Genomic DNA, 16,843 nt, shown 5'->3' with positions numbered 1-16,843 from the left:
CGATTTTATAAAACAGTAATTTTGTTAAATAAACGGAAACTTTCCTTTTCTTTTAATCCAATCCAACTGTTTCTGAATTGAGTGATGTGGCTAAATTAACACACAGGATTAACCTAGAAACAAGCTCGCAAGTATTATTTCTACAAAGTCATCCTAAAACAGGAAGGAATAAACAGTATCTGCTCCCTGAAGGCCTTTTACAGTAACATTTGATCAAATAAACAGTCTAAACTGCTCTTACCTCATCTATAATCGGCTTTAGTGTAACTTGCAGATAATGCATCCCTGCCAGTTTCATTGTCTCGTCAATGCACTTGGAAGTTAATGAGTTTCCTCTGAAAATGGTGTTTGGATCTCTGGAAGTGAACAATTTTCTGTAATTTAGTCTCTCTGTAATTACTAATATGTGGAAATAAAAGAAGTAGTGAAAGCTGATGGAAATCTGGGTTTGAATGCACAAGCAAAAACTCCCTTTGACACCAGCCTGCCAATAAATGCAGTCATGTAGCATTTAGTGCACTTATAGGTTGTAACAGAAAAGTCACGCTAAGTCCAAAGGGACTACAGATTTTCTTCTTTGTATTAGCACAGTGTGGTCAGTGCACCATCCAAAACCAGAGCAACATGCAGGCTCAAGTCAAAGGGCTTGACAATCTCGATGGAGGAAAATGTGCCTGTTTTCACATGCTCCTGAACAGCCTTCATTTGGAGAAAGGGAAGGAGGCAGTGATTTTAGTCTGACAACCACACTGGACATTACATGTAAACTACTACCTTCTCTGACAAAGTACTTGTAAGCTCAGAGGAAGATGAAAACACCCGCTCCAATGCCACAGGCATCGTTTCTAAGTGACTTATAGCACTGTCCTATGGTAACACTATTAAACATGGTGCAGATCCCAACTAATCCCTGAGAACTGTGTGAATACCTGATGCCATGCAGACTCTATGTTCTTCTGAAAAGGCACTTGCACAGAATCCTCCTTGTACTAGACATATAACCTCTGTGATTTGTTAAGCTTTAGCTAGCTGCACTATCACGCGTACTTTTTTTTAGTATTGCTTGTATTTTGAGAATGCAAGTAATTTCGTATTAATTTTGTACCTTCAAGGCCTTGTATAGCGATTCACATCATACAGATAGGTGCAGAATCAGTGATCTCATCTACAACTCAGACAGTCAATATCTGGGCTTATTGACAGCACAGAGAAGTTGGATATGAAGGCATTTGCTTGCCCTTTTATGCACATGGATGTCTTTTTTGTTGTTCATTGCTTACTTCAGTTGTACCCATTTACAAGCAGTGAGTAACAAGATTAATTACTTTGCTGGATTCATCATTTCATTTCATAAAAAAGTAAGTTTCCTGTCTGTTACAAATGGCAGGAAGCCCTGAAAACAAACACCATCTTTGCTGTTTTATTACAGGACCATGACTGACTAGGGAATAGCAAATTTCCTCATATTGCAGCAACCAAGCTGTTTCAGCCAACCTCCAGCACAGAAAAACCTGCAGCACACCTACCTACAGACAGGAAAAACTCAAACCTTCAGACACTCTGCAAAAAAAGCCAACCCACACAAAGACTTCACTTTGTACTGAGGAAGCTATTACTTTAGAGTCAGTATCTGTCATTCCCCTTGACTCTCAACTGCCTCTTCTACTGACTACATAGGCACGAGGCTTGTGGCAGGAGGTTCTTGAGGACCTGCCTGGTGTGGATAGTAGATCTAATACTACTAAACTCTTATCTCATCAGTAAGTCAAACAAGGAAAAAAGATTTTGTTTTCTGCTATCCACTGCCATATCCAATCCCATCTTTGCTCCTCAGCCCTCTAATTGGAAAGATTAGACACATGGCTTGCCTTAAGTATTCATGATTAGGAAGAAACTTGCTTTTTGTTTTGAACAAATTCAACACTTTTACTGAGCACTAAATATTTATTAGCACACTATAAAGCCGAAATGATTTCTTATGAACAGCTGAAGGTAATAAAGAATTTCAGTGTTACCGTCAAATACAGTCAAGATTGAGAAGAGCGAAAATCCCTGCTCTTAGACCTTATAATAGTCTTGCAAGTAGATTTCAAAAAACAATGGGAATTCCTCCTAAAATCAAACTCATGAGATCTTCAGAGCAGTGAATGCATTATAAAGAACTCTGCCACTCAGCTGGGAGGAACAGGAACAATTCCAACCTTTTTTTATATTACATAATTCTAGAAACTGAGCGGAGGATCCCAACACTATCCAACTCAGAGTAGCTATGTTTGTTTGATAGCAATTTGTTTTTTGGTACTTACTGAGTTCTCTTCACTTCAGCATTTGCAATGGCACTTATGAAAGGCACAATTTTGCCATAGTGTAAGAAAAGCCTGACGAGAGGTATGGCTGCTTCCTGTTTTTCTCTGCAAACTTCACCCAAAATATGTGCAGCTGATGCTGAAACAGGCTGAACAGTGGAAAGAAATAAAAACTTGAGAGATCTTTCCAGAACAAGCATCCTTTCTTTTTCTTCCCATTAGCTCCTAAACGCAGAAACCCACACAACAGTTGCAATGGCCAGTTACCCAAACATGCCTCTATACATAACATGGGTGGGCGTCACATTCCAGTTTTTGTTGGCTCTAAGTGCTGATCACAAGAGGGCAGCAATTTAAAAACTATTACGGTACAGTCTCTTTCTTTCCCCCCATTTTTAATAGCTGTCTTTTCACTGAATGTCACTGTTGCCTGGGAAGCAAGTTAAGAGGAAAAACCCTAACCCTTCTCTGTTTCAAACCACAGTAAATACAGAACCCAGTTCTTGTACTGAAAAAATAAAAGCACTGTTCCAACTGCTACAAGTATACATAATGGCACACATGGCCCAACCCTCTGACATTTCAGGATCAGTTCCATTAGTTCTTGGTTTGGTTGGTTTTTTATTGTTTTGGGTTTTGGATTTTTTTTGTTTTGTTTTTTTAAATTATGCAAGTAAACCTGTTTCTCTCCAGTAGAGGAAAACAAATTGATCAAACTGAAGTTCACTTTGCATTTTCACATATAAAATTAGAAAGTCACAGAGAATATGCTGCTGCTAAAACCACTGGTGTTCCTGGGTGTGCCTTCACCAATCATACTGCATGCAGATAAAGATCTTCTCTGCAAGGACTGAAAACAAGCAACAGGGATATGTAGAGCTTAACAAGGCTCTCAGGTCTGAAAAGGAAGAAGCTGAAGTCTCTGGTAATTGGTTCCAGCAAGACAGTGACAGTCAGACTCCAGTGAGGATGATCTGCAAGTAAACAACAAGCAGTGCAAATAAATTACCTCTACATCTGCAGATTTTAGCAGGAGGTCTCTAAGTGGACTGTAATAGTCTGAGGAAAAAACATGGTCCTCAGTGTAAACCACATTTAACCTTAAGGAACCGAGGTCATCAGGTTTCAATGACTTGTTACCATTATCTCTGGGCTGCAGGAAATACCTGATATGCAAAAAATAAGACAAAGTTTGTGCTGAAATACAAGATTATTTCAGGCTACACATGAACACATATAAAATGTACATATACACACAATATTTAGATATTTATCAAAATCCTGAGACTTGCAAATCATACTTTTCAAGTCTGCCAGTCTATTTTGCTCCAACTGCAACATGGGAAATTTTCATAAAAATTTATGAAGATATGATTTAAAAACCCACACAGTAAAACTATGACACTGCTGATGAACTGTAGTAAATAACATCATAAAGCCAATGGATTAGAACTTCCATATATAATACAGAGGCAGACTGAAATCTCTAATCACATTATCAAAACTTCTTGTTCTTACATTTGCTAAGATTATTTTGGCTTGCTTACAAAAAAAAGATACAAATTAAATCCACTTAAACTTTATCACATAGCAGTAATTACTCTAAAGTCTTCACAGCAGACATATGCTTCTTCTTATTCTCCAAAAGAAAAATGTCAAATACCATGCTTCGTAAGAACTAGACTGTCGGAGAAATTTCAAAGGGAGTCTCAGTTCTCCTAGAAACTCGTCTCCGAACTTCAAGTTACTGGCATTCCAAAGATCAACCCTGCAATAAAACCAAATTAAATAGGTTCATAATAAATAAAGCAAACCAAATAATCCCAACCTGGTTTTCAATTTTCTTGGTTTTTTCCCCTCAAGCCTTTTGAGTTAGAAAGTCTCAAAACTGTGTAACAATGGTTTCCAAACAGTAGAGGCAACCTTGCCTTGAATTGCTGGAGCCTTGCAATTCACCTCCATGAAACCTTAGTGAAAAAAAAGAAAAATAATCTAGACTACCTTTCCCTCATCTGTACAATTTCCACTATCCATATTCATATAGATTCAGCGGGCTGTTTGGCTACCCCAGAAAATGGAAGAATACAGGTAAAATGGACATCAGGGGAAAAACATGCAGAGATATTTATGGATTCCTTAAACATCCAGCCTAATCTGGGATTACTATCAACTAAGTGGCAGCTTTACAAAGTTAGACTTAGTGTCTACACAGTCCTCCCCAGTGCTCTAGCTCCTAGGAAGAGCCACTGTGTCAAGCTCACAAATCTGCTGCACCTAAACTAGTTCTGTACAGATACTCAAAGCCTTAGGTCTTCCATTCTCTCATCTGTGTATTGACTGAAGCCTGAACAATTTTTGGTACTCAGTCCCTCACGTTTGGGAAGTTTTCATATTTATCTCTAGTTAACACTTTCTTCCTTTCCACATGCTTTTTAACATTAAGATGTAAACCAACCATACTAAAATTCAAAGTAAAAGTACAGTTTTTTAACCCAGCATTTATAGGTAAATGCTGCAATACCCAGCTTGAAGCAAGGGTTTCAAACGTCAGGGTAGTTGTTTCTGCATGTATTTTTAAGTTTTCTCCGAGAGGCACTTTTGTTTTAAAACAAGCTCAGCTGAGAATTTTGCAGCTAACTGAGAGTCTGGATGTGTCTCAAATTGTGGGAAAAAGAAGATACATGGGGAAAAAAAAACAGGTTTTCAAATAATGCTTTTTAGAAGGCAACTTTAATTTGGATAAGGTGCAAAGTCATCCAGTTATGGACATAATTATACAACCTTCCTAGTCTCAAGCAAGTCTCAGTAGGCTTGTCAAGGATTGGTGTTGATAGTCCTGCTAAAGGTTTATCCTACCTTATGCAAGTGCAGAGGATGTCACTTTCAGATCCTCCAACCCTGGTATCTCTCAACAGTGTCTCATGCATCAATTTCATACTCTCGACATACCATCAGCTTACACTGCGTGCCTGCTAGGTTAAGTCCTTCAGACTGATATTTTGACAGTACTTCTCCAGGGCAAGAACTCCCCCAAAAGAAAAATCATCTTTGAAAATTCAACCTCCTCTCCTTTTTCTCCATATCTGTAAATACTTTCACATACATGCAGCCAAAGGGTCTTCCTCCACAGCAACTTAAGTTACAGAAGAAAAGCGTAAGTGCAGAGTATCTGTAGGAGAGGAACTAACAGCTCAGGGTAGATCTCACACTGCACAGTAAGCAAAGCAGGGATGCAAATTGTGAAGTTATTGTTTTGTGTGCTTGGAGTACAAAGTATAAGCAGCATTTTAAAAATCATAATACACAGACCTCAAAGTCTAAAAGATTACTGTTTCTTCAGCTTTTTAAAAAGCATAATTATAGCAAGTGTTATTCTGAAACTGGTCAGACTGTAGTCACAGAAAGAAAGAAACAGCAGAGAGGGGGAGGAGAAACAATGAATTCACCAGAACATCTGGTTCCTAAGTGCCTGCAACTTCCTACACCCACTCAAAAAGAGAAACTTTCATAGCTTTAGAGAGAAACCATGAAAGACTAAATCACCTCTTTACCCGGTGGAATGGTATTATTCTCAGGAGAGGAGAAGAAAACAAACCCCCAAACCCATAAATTGCACGATCCGTCCTGAGGGCATGGGGGCAATCTATCTGCGACTAAACAGACTGGAGGAAGTGAGCAGGGTGGGGGTGGAAGGGGAACCTGAGATGGAAACAAAAACATTCTGTCTTACAGGCGACAAAACCTCTGAGCAAAGTGTTTGCCCAATGAAGACTAAGACTTTATCTGTTTTTGTCTATTATTTAAATGCTTAATCTTTTCTCAATTATTCTGTAAGCCCCCTCACAACCATTCATCTTTACCTTATTGTGATGTGTTGGTTTTAAGGAAAGAAAGACTCTCTGAAGGTCAGCTCCATGTACATTATCACTGCAGACATGCGATTTAATTACTTAGTAAAAAACTGTATAATCCCATTTAGTCCAGCAATACAAAATAAGAACCACCTTAAATATGAAGCAACATGTATCCCCTGTCCACCAGTGTCTAACGTCCCCTTCCAGAGTCACAAAATTATCAGAATCCTAGATTGTATTTAAAATCAGTGCACGGCTGGGCATCGTGGTTACAAAGGCTAGACAGAGATTCCCAAGACACTGTTCAGTTGCCATTCTATCACACACATCGCATGGGATATGGGACGTGTTACTTCATATCTGCCTACACCATGCACAGCTTTGCAGAAATATAGTTTGGTGCAACACTGACACCACCAAAGCAGCATGGCACTGAACTTGAACCTTTTCTTTCTCTCCTATCGATTTGCTGTGAGCTTCCCTTAAACTGGCTACCTTTGGATTGCCCGATACAGATGTTCTCAGAAAAACAGAGTACAGATCTTATCTCTTTCACATATGAATAGTTTCCCTTTCCTCTGTCACAGAACCATGGCAAACACAAATCCATTAATGGCCTTGTAGTGCTGTGACACTACACCAACAGGCTGCATCAACCAGCATCTGACGGTCAAATTAGAACAGCCCTCATCCATTCATTTGTGAACACTGATGCATCTAGCTTGCTGGAAGCAAGTATTGTTTCCCTTTCCTGGTATCGCCTCCTTTCCTTGCAGCCAACTGTGCTTCTGAAGGGACTAGGGAGTGTTTTGGGAGATAAACCCTCACTGCTGCTCCAGGGGGAAATACCTGGGGAGGAAGGGGTTGCCACCATTTTCCCCTCAACTTTTGTTCTTCCAAATCCTAGCACAAAGGAAAGGGGAATTTCTTATCACCTGATGCAGATAAACGGCTGTTTTCACTACAGTGCATCCACATCACCAGATGGTCTAAGTCTCTAAGTTTCATTATATGTGATAGTATAACATATGTGGTACCTTTGGGTTTTGCACCTTTTTGTCTCCTCCCCACTCTTTCTATTCACCTACTTCCCACACTGTTTGCAGGCCTCATCAGGTTTTAAAACAGTATTAAGTGGGTGGCAGAGGGTGGGGCTGTTTTTGTTTTGTAATCAGTTGTTTCTTTCCTGTGCAATGGATTTCACATGTATCATAGCCAGCCTTGCAGGAAGGGGTTAAAGTCGGTCAGGCAAAAGAGAAAAGAAACTGCCTCTGCCCCAGAGAAACTCTGAGTTCAAGAGTTTCCTTTCAGGGAAGAAGGCCCTTATACAGGTTGCTAAAACTAAGTAATAAAGGAAAACACATTAAGAGAGCATCACAGAGCTTCTGGGCTCTCTTGAGAAACTGAGGAAGGCAGGAAAGGGGAGCCCAGAGAGAAAAGGCTGCACTTAATGACAACCACACATTAGTATACAGACAGCGTGTGTAGCATACCAGGGAAAATAATTAAGACCACTCCCGCAGTAGAACCATCATATGTATTCAGATACGATCTACAGGACTATGGAGGTAAGTGAACATACAGACAGAGTGAAGATTCATTTTGATTTATCAACAGTAAAACCATGCTTGCCACTTTAGAACAGTCTACTACAAAGTTACACAACTTCAGAAGACAACTTTATTCGTATAAAGTGTTTTATATTACCTAATCTCCATTTTGTCAACTTCATCAACATCTTCAATATCAAAATGGGATTTCTTGTTGTAGCTACTGGGTCTTGTAACCTAATAAAAAGGAGGAAGCTTTAACAACTTCATCTGATAAAAAAAGCATTGTGATGTTACTTGTACAAAGCTCTGGAAGATCACAGCCTTTTACTATCAGCAGTGACTTCAGCCTTGATTCTGAAAACATTCATGCACACGAACAAGCATGTTGACTAAACAGATTCCTGACTACACAAAAGTGGTGGCTTGACAATCATATCCAAGAGTAACTAGATACTCCATTCTTTCTTTACAGAAATGCCTTTAATATTACTACCGTACTACTGAGTTTACACTGACAGAAGAAAAAAGTTATGGCAAGGAGTATTACTTTTGTAATTCATCTGGGAAAATAAAAGGGCAATTAATAATTGGGCTTTAAATACAGCTGTACAACAGATGCTCAGGCATTCTGAAGAGAAGGAAAAAAACCAAACCACAAAACCACCCTTAAAAACATTTTACAGTAGATCCAATTAAAATTGGGAAGTTCTGCCTGTCCTGATATCCTGGAAGTCAATTTATCATGCCCATACAAAAAATACCAAGCAGATCAATTGTCCAAGAGATTTTAGACTGTGTTATGGATATCAGAATATAGAACCAGGTGCACAGTTCGTCACTCATATTTGCAGGACTGATAAACAGCAAAGCACAGGCAGAAAATAATGGGAAGATAGCTGTAAGTACAGAGCATTAGCAAAAAAGCTTTTGCACAAACTCTTCTTAAAATTCTTTTTCTAACATGATTATCAAAGACTTTAATGGTTGTATGTTTGTGTAGAGTCCGAAACTTGAGAAAAATGCAACCCCACCCAGCTGAAACCACAGCAGGAACTGATCAAATGCAAGTGTGTATTATGTGTGGGTTCAGCGCTTGGCTGCACAGAGAAGGTTAACTTTACCGTAGGTTTAAATACACTTGTGGCTTAATACTTCCCACTCACAAAACCTGGCTTTTATTGTAAATTTGACCTCTTGGGTTTATATTGTACATCACATGCAGGTGGTACAAACAAGAGATGAAAAGATACAGTTGCACAAGTGGAGAGGAACCAGAGAAGATTCAGGACACTCAACAGAGCCTTATTTTGTGTGTGTATGTGTGAGGCAGGCAGCACGTTCAAGGCGATGCATAAAAACTAAAAGGTACTAGTAGCACTGAAGACCAAACCCTCTAGACTAGTTGAATCAAATGAACCTGTAAGCCCAAGAGCATGGAGGATTTAAATACAATATAAAACTTCAGCAGATCAGCACAAATTTTCTCACCCTACCCTTGCAACTGTCTTCACGGCAGCTTCAAGAAATTATTCTATGTAACTGCAAATGACATTTTCTACCATTGTGAACCTAATGTACTTTTTAATAAGGAAGCAAACTTTTAAGTCTTTTATTATCTGTAATATGTGAGTTGTTGAAGTTAAAGCATAGGTGTGACTTATGGCACAACCCTTCTAAGTAAACACTCTTCTGACAAGTACTGCTGAAGTCTGCATGTATGAGGTCTCTCTGTTCACCTGTACAACGGCTTAAAGTGCAGATCAATAGAGCTCAAGAGCGGTATTCCTAAAAAGACAGCTGTATGAGGTTCATCCATTCCGAGGATGGAACTGGAGATAAGGGAACTCGCCGTCCGCAGTGCAGAACTATCACGTACCATTTTACAAAAAAAGGGGGCACAACTCTGCTGTTGTTTCTTTAGGCAAAGCTAGCAAGCCATTTATCAGCTGCTCATTTCTTTTTCAGCACATGCAGATTTGCAAACAGGTCCCCAGCATTACCTTATTTGGTTTCCATAAGAGGGCCATTCTCCTGCACATAGAACACCAAGCCCCCAGAATGCACTGCAGCTGGAGTGGTGGTGAAAACGGCTCCTAACCAGCAGGTGCAGGTTTCACTCATAGCATCCCTTAAATAAGCCCTTAGATTTCCCACATCAATGATAAGTTATTTTTCATTTAGAAAATTAAATCTGTGCAACTTTTTGGTTGTAGAAAGGAAAGTACCCATTCGCTGCTTTTTAGAGATCAGCTTCTTCCTGGGAGGCACGGCCAATTGCTGTGCTAGCAGACTGCAGGAAAGCTGATGAAGCTGTTTGGAAGCAGTAAGTGACACTGCTGTCAACAGCATCAATCTGTGCAGCTCCACAAGAATCAGAGCACTCTGTTAGCATGCACCAGCCACAGGTTTGCCCACGTCTCAATCACTGTGCTAGCAGACTGCAGGAAAGCTGATGAAGCTGTTTGGAAGCAGTAAGTGACACTGCTGTCAACAGCATCAATCTGTGCAGCTCCACAAGAATCAGAGCACTCTGTTAGCATGCACCAGCCACAGGTTTGCCCACGTCTCAATCACTGTGCTAGCAGACTGCAGAAAAGCTGATGAAGCTGTTTGGAAGCAGTAAGTGACACCGCTGTCAACAGCATCAATCTGTGCAGCTCCACAAGAATCAGAGCACTCTGTTAGCATGCACCAGCCACAGGTTTGCCCACGTCTCAATCACTGTGCTAGCAGACTGCAGAAAAGCTGATGAAGCTGTTTGGAAGCAGTAAGTGACACCGCTGTCAACAGCATCAATCTGTGCAGCTCCATAGGAATCAGAGCACTCTTAGCAAGCACCAGCCACAGGTTTGTCCATGTCTCATTAGTGAATGTACTTCCCAGTCACAGCAGTTCTACTGAACTTTGTTCCCTGGAGACACTTAGTCTGATACATACTAACTACTCTCAAAAAGACATAAATTCATGATGGCTTTGTCTGCACTAAGGGTTTGTTTATATTTCGGAGTTCTGTCTGATTCAGATGTTTCTCAAGCTCTGCTCTTACCCACACAGAAAACATTTTGCTCTGAGCTAGCAGAACAACTGGGGCATGGGCTTGAGTTTAGGTTTTGCTTCTGCTGATACTTGCATGCAACTCAGCTCAGCACAAAGGCTAGCTAAGCAATCCTCCAGTGTCCTCCACAACTCCAGCTGGAAGATGCTTTCTGTTTCTGTCCTTCCTCTCCCAAAACAGCACCACCTGTCAAGTTCAGTGTTTAAATACCAAATGTTTGCTGTTTTTGCAGCACACAGAAGACTTAAGAACCAGACAGGTGAAGTTTTGTGGTTTACAGTCTGAATTCCTGGATTACATTTTCATTAAAAAGCTCTTGCTGACAAGACGTCTCCAGAACTGCCTATGTTAAGAATAAGGAGGCCCATTTTAGTTTATTTACATATAGTATCACTCTGTGTCACTGCCAATGGCCACAGCTCTGGGACAGCTGACAGACTGAAATTCTGGGCAGCCCTGAGTAAACACACAAAAACCACAGTGCAGTTTCAGTGATCAGTACCATGAGACCTCTCCCCCACCAACAATGCCCAGCACCTCCACAGAGTCTCGCAGAGTCAGGCAACAGGCACAAGGGCTCACTACTAGATAAAAGTTATGACTGCAGGGAAGTTATATCCTAGGAAGAGATATGTTGGGTTAGCAGAGGAAAGGCTATCTTACGCAGCTATCCAGGCCAACTCCTCAGGGCTTCCACACCTTTGGGCAGTGAGCAAAGTGCTTCTGCCAACAAAGAACTTGTTATATCTGTTCCTCAAATCCAAATACATTACATCAGCATGTTTCTGCTGGTATGACAGACTTTAGAGTAGTTGGTGCAAATGACAGCTTCTAGGAAAAGATGGTGGTTTGTAGAAGGAAAGGGAAGACAGCAATAAGCCCCTCAACTGACACTGCCAGAGAATGCTACACGCACTTCAGATATGCCCAGTCCAACAGCACTTGTATGGTTCCACTCTCCTCAGCGATCCTTCCTGATGTGATTGCCTGTGTCCCTGAACTGATTCTGGAAACCACATTCTTACTTGCCATTCCTATGCCAGCAACAATTTCTAATGCAAGTATGACCTGAATGATGCAACTTGTATGGCTAAAAAGGGCTTTCTAAGATGTCAGCTGAATTGTACTAGTCTGGTTTTTCATCACTTTCATTATGCTAGATATGTTCTTGACATGTCTGAAATAGAACAGTTAAGTGTAGATTGGGACTAAGATTTCCAAGAGAAAAAGAAAAGAGAGATATACATACTTTAGAAGACAGAATGAAAAGTTCCAGGAGGTAGCCAGATTAAAAACACATGCACATATACGTATAGACACTCCGTAATTACAGCTACTCTTGCCAGAAAGAATCAAAACGGACACTTTTCTAGAAGTTACTCTTTGTCTTAACTGGACTTCTTGAAAACGCTCTGTATTAAATAAAGCTGTAGAGGTTTCCCACCCTTGAAGGGAAGACACTGGTATTGCAGCAAACTGGTAGACATTTAGTTCAAGTGTATTTTTCCTCTACAGTTTTCAGTATTCCTAGGAGATAATCTCCATCCCACTGAGTGGGAAAGACAGGGTGGGGTATAATAACACAGGCAAAATCTTTTCTCCTTTTCTTTTTTTTAAAATCCCATTTTTAACTGTCCTTTTTCTTCCCTTCCTTTTTCACCCTCTTCTGGCGTGAGATGTGGTAGAGTGTAAAGTCTACTGCTCAGATGTGCCCACCTTGAAGGTCTTCCTACAGAGCACTTGAGCTCCCTCAGCAGACAGCTAGTCTGATCTTGGGTACTTCTTTCCCCTGCACCATGCTTTGAACAGTCTTCAAAGAAGACAGCTGGCACAACATAGACCAGGACGCTGTGCCAACTATCTACAGTATAGTATTTCAGCTTATCACCCATTCCTTTGAAATACCAACCTCAAAATAAAACACTTCATCAAAATGTGGATTGTTGGTCTTCTTTTTAACTTTAGTCTTTTTGGCTTCTGATCTGAATTAAGGGAAAAAAAGATAAGAAACAATATTAGCAGAAGTGTGATCCTAGAACAGAGTCATTGAGGAACAAATAGTCATCCACCTGATTTATCTGATAAAACCAGAATGCCATGTGGCTCCAGTACAGCAAGGCATACACAGCCACACATGCTTAAGAGAGGGATTCACTGCATGCCTACTCCTATAAAGTTGACAGTAATCAGAGTTTGTTATCCTCTGTTAAACACACATCCTTGAACCTTGGTTCTGTCAATTGTTTGATCCAGCAGAATCTTTTTATCTCTACAAATCAAGAACGAAGGGGGCTCTAAGCAGCAACATTCAGGGGACAGTCTCATTCTCAACATGACTCAAAAATTCCTCATATCCTAAAAGCACAGGAGACAGGAAGACTGACACCGCTATTTCTGTGTTTTGTATTTTATAATCCTGGCCTGAGGAATCAATGAATGCTTTTCATCAGCAGTGTTAAATAATAAAAAAACCCAAAATTATTTCCTCAGTAAGAATATTTTTATTGCTATATTACCACCCTTTTCTCTGCAGCCCCAACAGTGATTAGTTAATGTTATATTGCTGAATTATTGAGCAGTGCTCTGCAGGAACAAGACATGGCAGACTTCCTTCAAACCACTCCCTGGGCAATAGGCTGACAAAGTTCAGCATTGCCCATTCATCCTCTACAGAGGATGCCCTGCACCTGCCTTTTAGAATACCAGCATCTAACTGCTCGGTACTGGGCTAGAGCCAACCAATGTATTTCTTACATTTCTTACATTGGCCAGCCAACAGCTGTTTGATCATTTCCAAATGTTATGAACCTAAGCTTGATTTGTTCTTGCTGCCTATAAGTGAAAAGCTCTCTGCCGTGTGTCACCCTTCTTCCCCTACAGCTCTGCAGGCACAGATAAAACAGATACAGATGGAGAGGCGCATCAGCCATGTGGAAAACTGACCTACTAATAATTTCATCCCAGAATCTATCCCTCATTTCTCACGCAGCAAAGCTGCTTAGATAGCTTGTAACTGCTTATATTAACCCCACCACTCTATGTATTCTTTTATAGAGGTCAAGTAAAGTTCGGTCCAATTCCCAGTGCTGCTACAAGCTTCCTGTGTGACTTGAACGGGCCAGCCCACCAGTATATAATGTTTTCCCCATCTATAATACAGGCAAAGAAACAGTTTTGCTCAGGAAGTCTGATGACTCTTTAAATACAAATCACAAATACAAAGAGCAGCACGGTTGTTGAAATTTTTATGCTTTGCATTGCATAAATGCAGCAGAATAAAGCAGCTTTCCTATTCTAAAAGGAGAGACTGCAAAACCCAGAGAGGAGAATGATGTACAGATTAAGAATATCCCACTATTCCTAGGAGCTGCTGACAGATGAGAGACTAATCGCCTCCAGGACACAGGGCAGATTGCCTATCCCATCTCATCAGTCACACTTGCCAATCAGCCTTTTTACCAATAAGCCCATCTGGGAGGGGACTGGAAAGCAGGATGTAGAACGGGAGGCGATTAAGGAAAGCACAATTATTGGGCAATTACAAAGCAGTGGATGGGAATAAGCTGCATGCTGCTTGCTGGAGATAGGAGGCAAGCCTTTTCCCCCCACCAAAAACCAGACAGGAATAGGATGAGGCTACGCTCCTTAGTCTGAAGGAAAATACACTATCAGTTGTCATACGTTATCCGGACTGGCTGGGTGGGGAGGGGAGGGGCAGTGGGAAGCAGACAACGGTAAGTTTGGACTTTCACGGCTACAAGAGTTAGTAAAAAAACCTCCTTATAGTTTCAGTAAGCCAGTATCATCTGAAACAAGTTACAGGCTTAAAATATCAAAGTGTACAACTCAAATACACAGCTCATTAATGGAGACAAGGTTTAACACACCTGGACAAAGATGAAGAACAGACACTAGTCTCAAAGACTCCTCTGCATGCAAGGTAAGTATTTGTCAAGAATGCATCTTACAGTATTTTCAATAAATTATTGTAAAATGTTATGAATAACCCATGCTACCAAATCTGATTCTTGGAGGTGACAGCAGAGCTGTTTTGTTTCTAATACAGTACAGACATAAAAGATGACTCTAGATAAGCAGAAACAAAACAGTGACAGCCAACGCGAGAAATGTTTATAACAGCACAGAAAAAATTGATCCTAAACTTAAACTGAAGATTATTATGCAGAATCTCATTACTAAAACTTCATTCCAAATTGTATCCACGCTATTATGTCCACAAATATCAAATTATAGAACTGAGCCACCCAGGGCTTTTGATGTACACTTCAATTTGCCACACCTTGAAAGTGAAAAACCTCTAAATATTCATACACAAATGTGCATACTCTGCAAGATGCTGATGTATTCAGTTTTCTCTTCTGCCTCTGCCTCAAATTAGGCAATAAATTTGCTCAAAAACTGGCCTCCAACTGTGAGTTAAGAAGATGCACAAATTAAGCCTAACCACAAATTACATAGTAGAGGAGATTCAAATTATTCAGGGATTATTCAGACCTTTACTTAAATCAAAACTGAAACAAGCCTCAAATTACTTACTCTGGTATAATTCAGTAGTTCATACATGCACACATTAACAACATATCCTAGTGGTGTCTAAATACTCCCATCTGTCCGTCTGAGAATGCAGATTTCTAACAGACAAAGGAAACAGAACGTATTCTTATAAAATGGAAGCTCCTGTATGTGCAATACTTGCCTGGTAGGTCCTGCTAAGGTAACAGTGGCGTAGGGATCGCATTGCCCGTTCACAATGGGCAGCCCTTGGCACTCTAAAACTCTAGAAAAGAAAAGTAATTCAGACAAACAAATCAATGAAATGGGAAGAGACTGGAGTGAAAATAAAAGCAATGCATTTTCATTCTGTTCCCTTTTCATAATACTTTACACTAGAGAACTGAAATGTCACCAAGCACAAGTCTTTAATTTATAACTAAATTTCAAAACACATTTTGGTCTTAAATACTAACTTTAACGGGGTCAAGAATACTGTTAAATTACAGAGAAACCTTAACTCAAAGGATGCTTATTATGCAAGTACAACAACTTAAGGTTCATGAAATAAGAGTCTGCTGTCAAGATGGGAGCTGTCAGCACTTTAAAATTCTGTGACAATTTATTCACATAAAAAAAAACCCACCAGAATTTACTTCTGTAACAAAAGATTAAAAAAACCCACAAAGACATATCCCAGCAGTAGTCAAGTAATTTCTCAGAATCATATTCACGAAGGCCTCAGTGCTTTTGACAAAATTTATTTGTAAAGGTGAGTTAATTACAGACCAGGAGATATTATGACACAGCCGTTTTACTCCATAAAACTTTTAAATTGTAAAACTGAAGAAACACATTCAGCAGCTTTGTGCTGAAGAATTTAAAGAGACTCTGAAGGGACAAAATGGAACAAATTGTGTTTTGCTGAAAGCCATGGTAAGAAATCTGCACTTTCACATTCTCATTTCAACGTCTCCTTGGAAAAAAAAAAAAAAGAAAAAAATCCAACATAACCCCAAGAAACAATGAAAAAATGTTTCATGTTTCACAAGTTAAAATTGACTGAGGAATGCAGCACCAACTGGAAACGAAGGCAATTGCTAGGACGCTCCCTCCTGAAACAAGTTGTGCTTCCAGCAGGTAAGCCTGTTGGGATGTTATATTTACACAGTTACAACTGGAAAATTTCAATGAAAGCAAACTCTGAAGCTCTTTGGGCTGGTGAGAAGTGCTGTACTTGCAGTGTGAAATATCTTGCAGACTTCTGGGTGCTATAAAATTAGCAATATAACTAATATCCATTTTACTGCTTTCAGTGACAGCAACTTTAATACAAAAAATACATTAAAAAAATCAGTATTATCCACAAAACAAGTTATTTGCTAACATACAACGTGGACTTCCAATACAGTTTAACTTACTCTGTGTAAAGGGAGGAAAAATTTTAATATTCCGCACCAATACAGGCATCATTTTTGTACCAGAGGTACAATCCATTAGATAGGTTGACACAGTTCTGGAAGTACAGAAAGACTGAAGATCACACTAAGGGGGGGGGGGGGG

The 16,843-nt window shown here is 40.0% G+C and overlaps 1 protein-coding gene across 1 annotated transcript in view; it reads right to left on the bottom strand.

The window, feature by feature from the left end:
• Window positions 1–16,843, bottom strand: part of RASA3 (RAS p21 protein activator 3) — a 94,331-nt gene that overhangs the window by 18,891 nt on the left and 58,597 nt on the right. Inside the window, exons 5-11 of the mRNA XM_010134478.1 lie at window positions 15,486–15,566; window positions 12,678–12,750; window positions 7,868–7,947; window positions 3,970–4,074; window positions 3,316–3,472; window positions 2,307–2,455; window positions 242–356 (exon numbers count right to left, since the gene is read on the bottom strand). Of these exons, the coding sequence (XP_010132780.1) occupies window positions 242–356; window positions 2,307–2,455; window positions 3,316–3,472; window positions 3,970–4,074; window positions 7,868–7,947; window positions 12,678–12,750; window positions 15,486–15,566 (760 nt within the window). The remainder of the gene's footprint in view (window positions 1–241; window positions 357–2,306; window positions 2,456–3,315; window positions 3,473–3,969; window positions 4,075–7,867; window positions 7,948–12,677; window positions 12,751–15,485; window positions 15,567–16,843) is intronic.

Source organism: Buceros rhinoceros, unplaced genomic scaffold, assembly GCF_000710305.1.
Source record: "Buceros rhinoceros silvestris isolate BGI_N320 unplaced genomic scaffold, ASM71030v1 scaffold3984, whole genome shotgun sequence".
NCBI classification, from domain to species: Eukaryota; Metazoa; Chordata; class Aves; order Bucerotiformes; family Bucerotidae; genus Buceros; species Buceros rhinoceros.
Note: the sequence above shows the minus strand (reverse complement) of the source record. Positions and strands in the feature narration are given on the sequence as shown.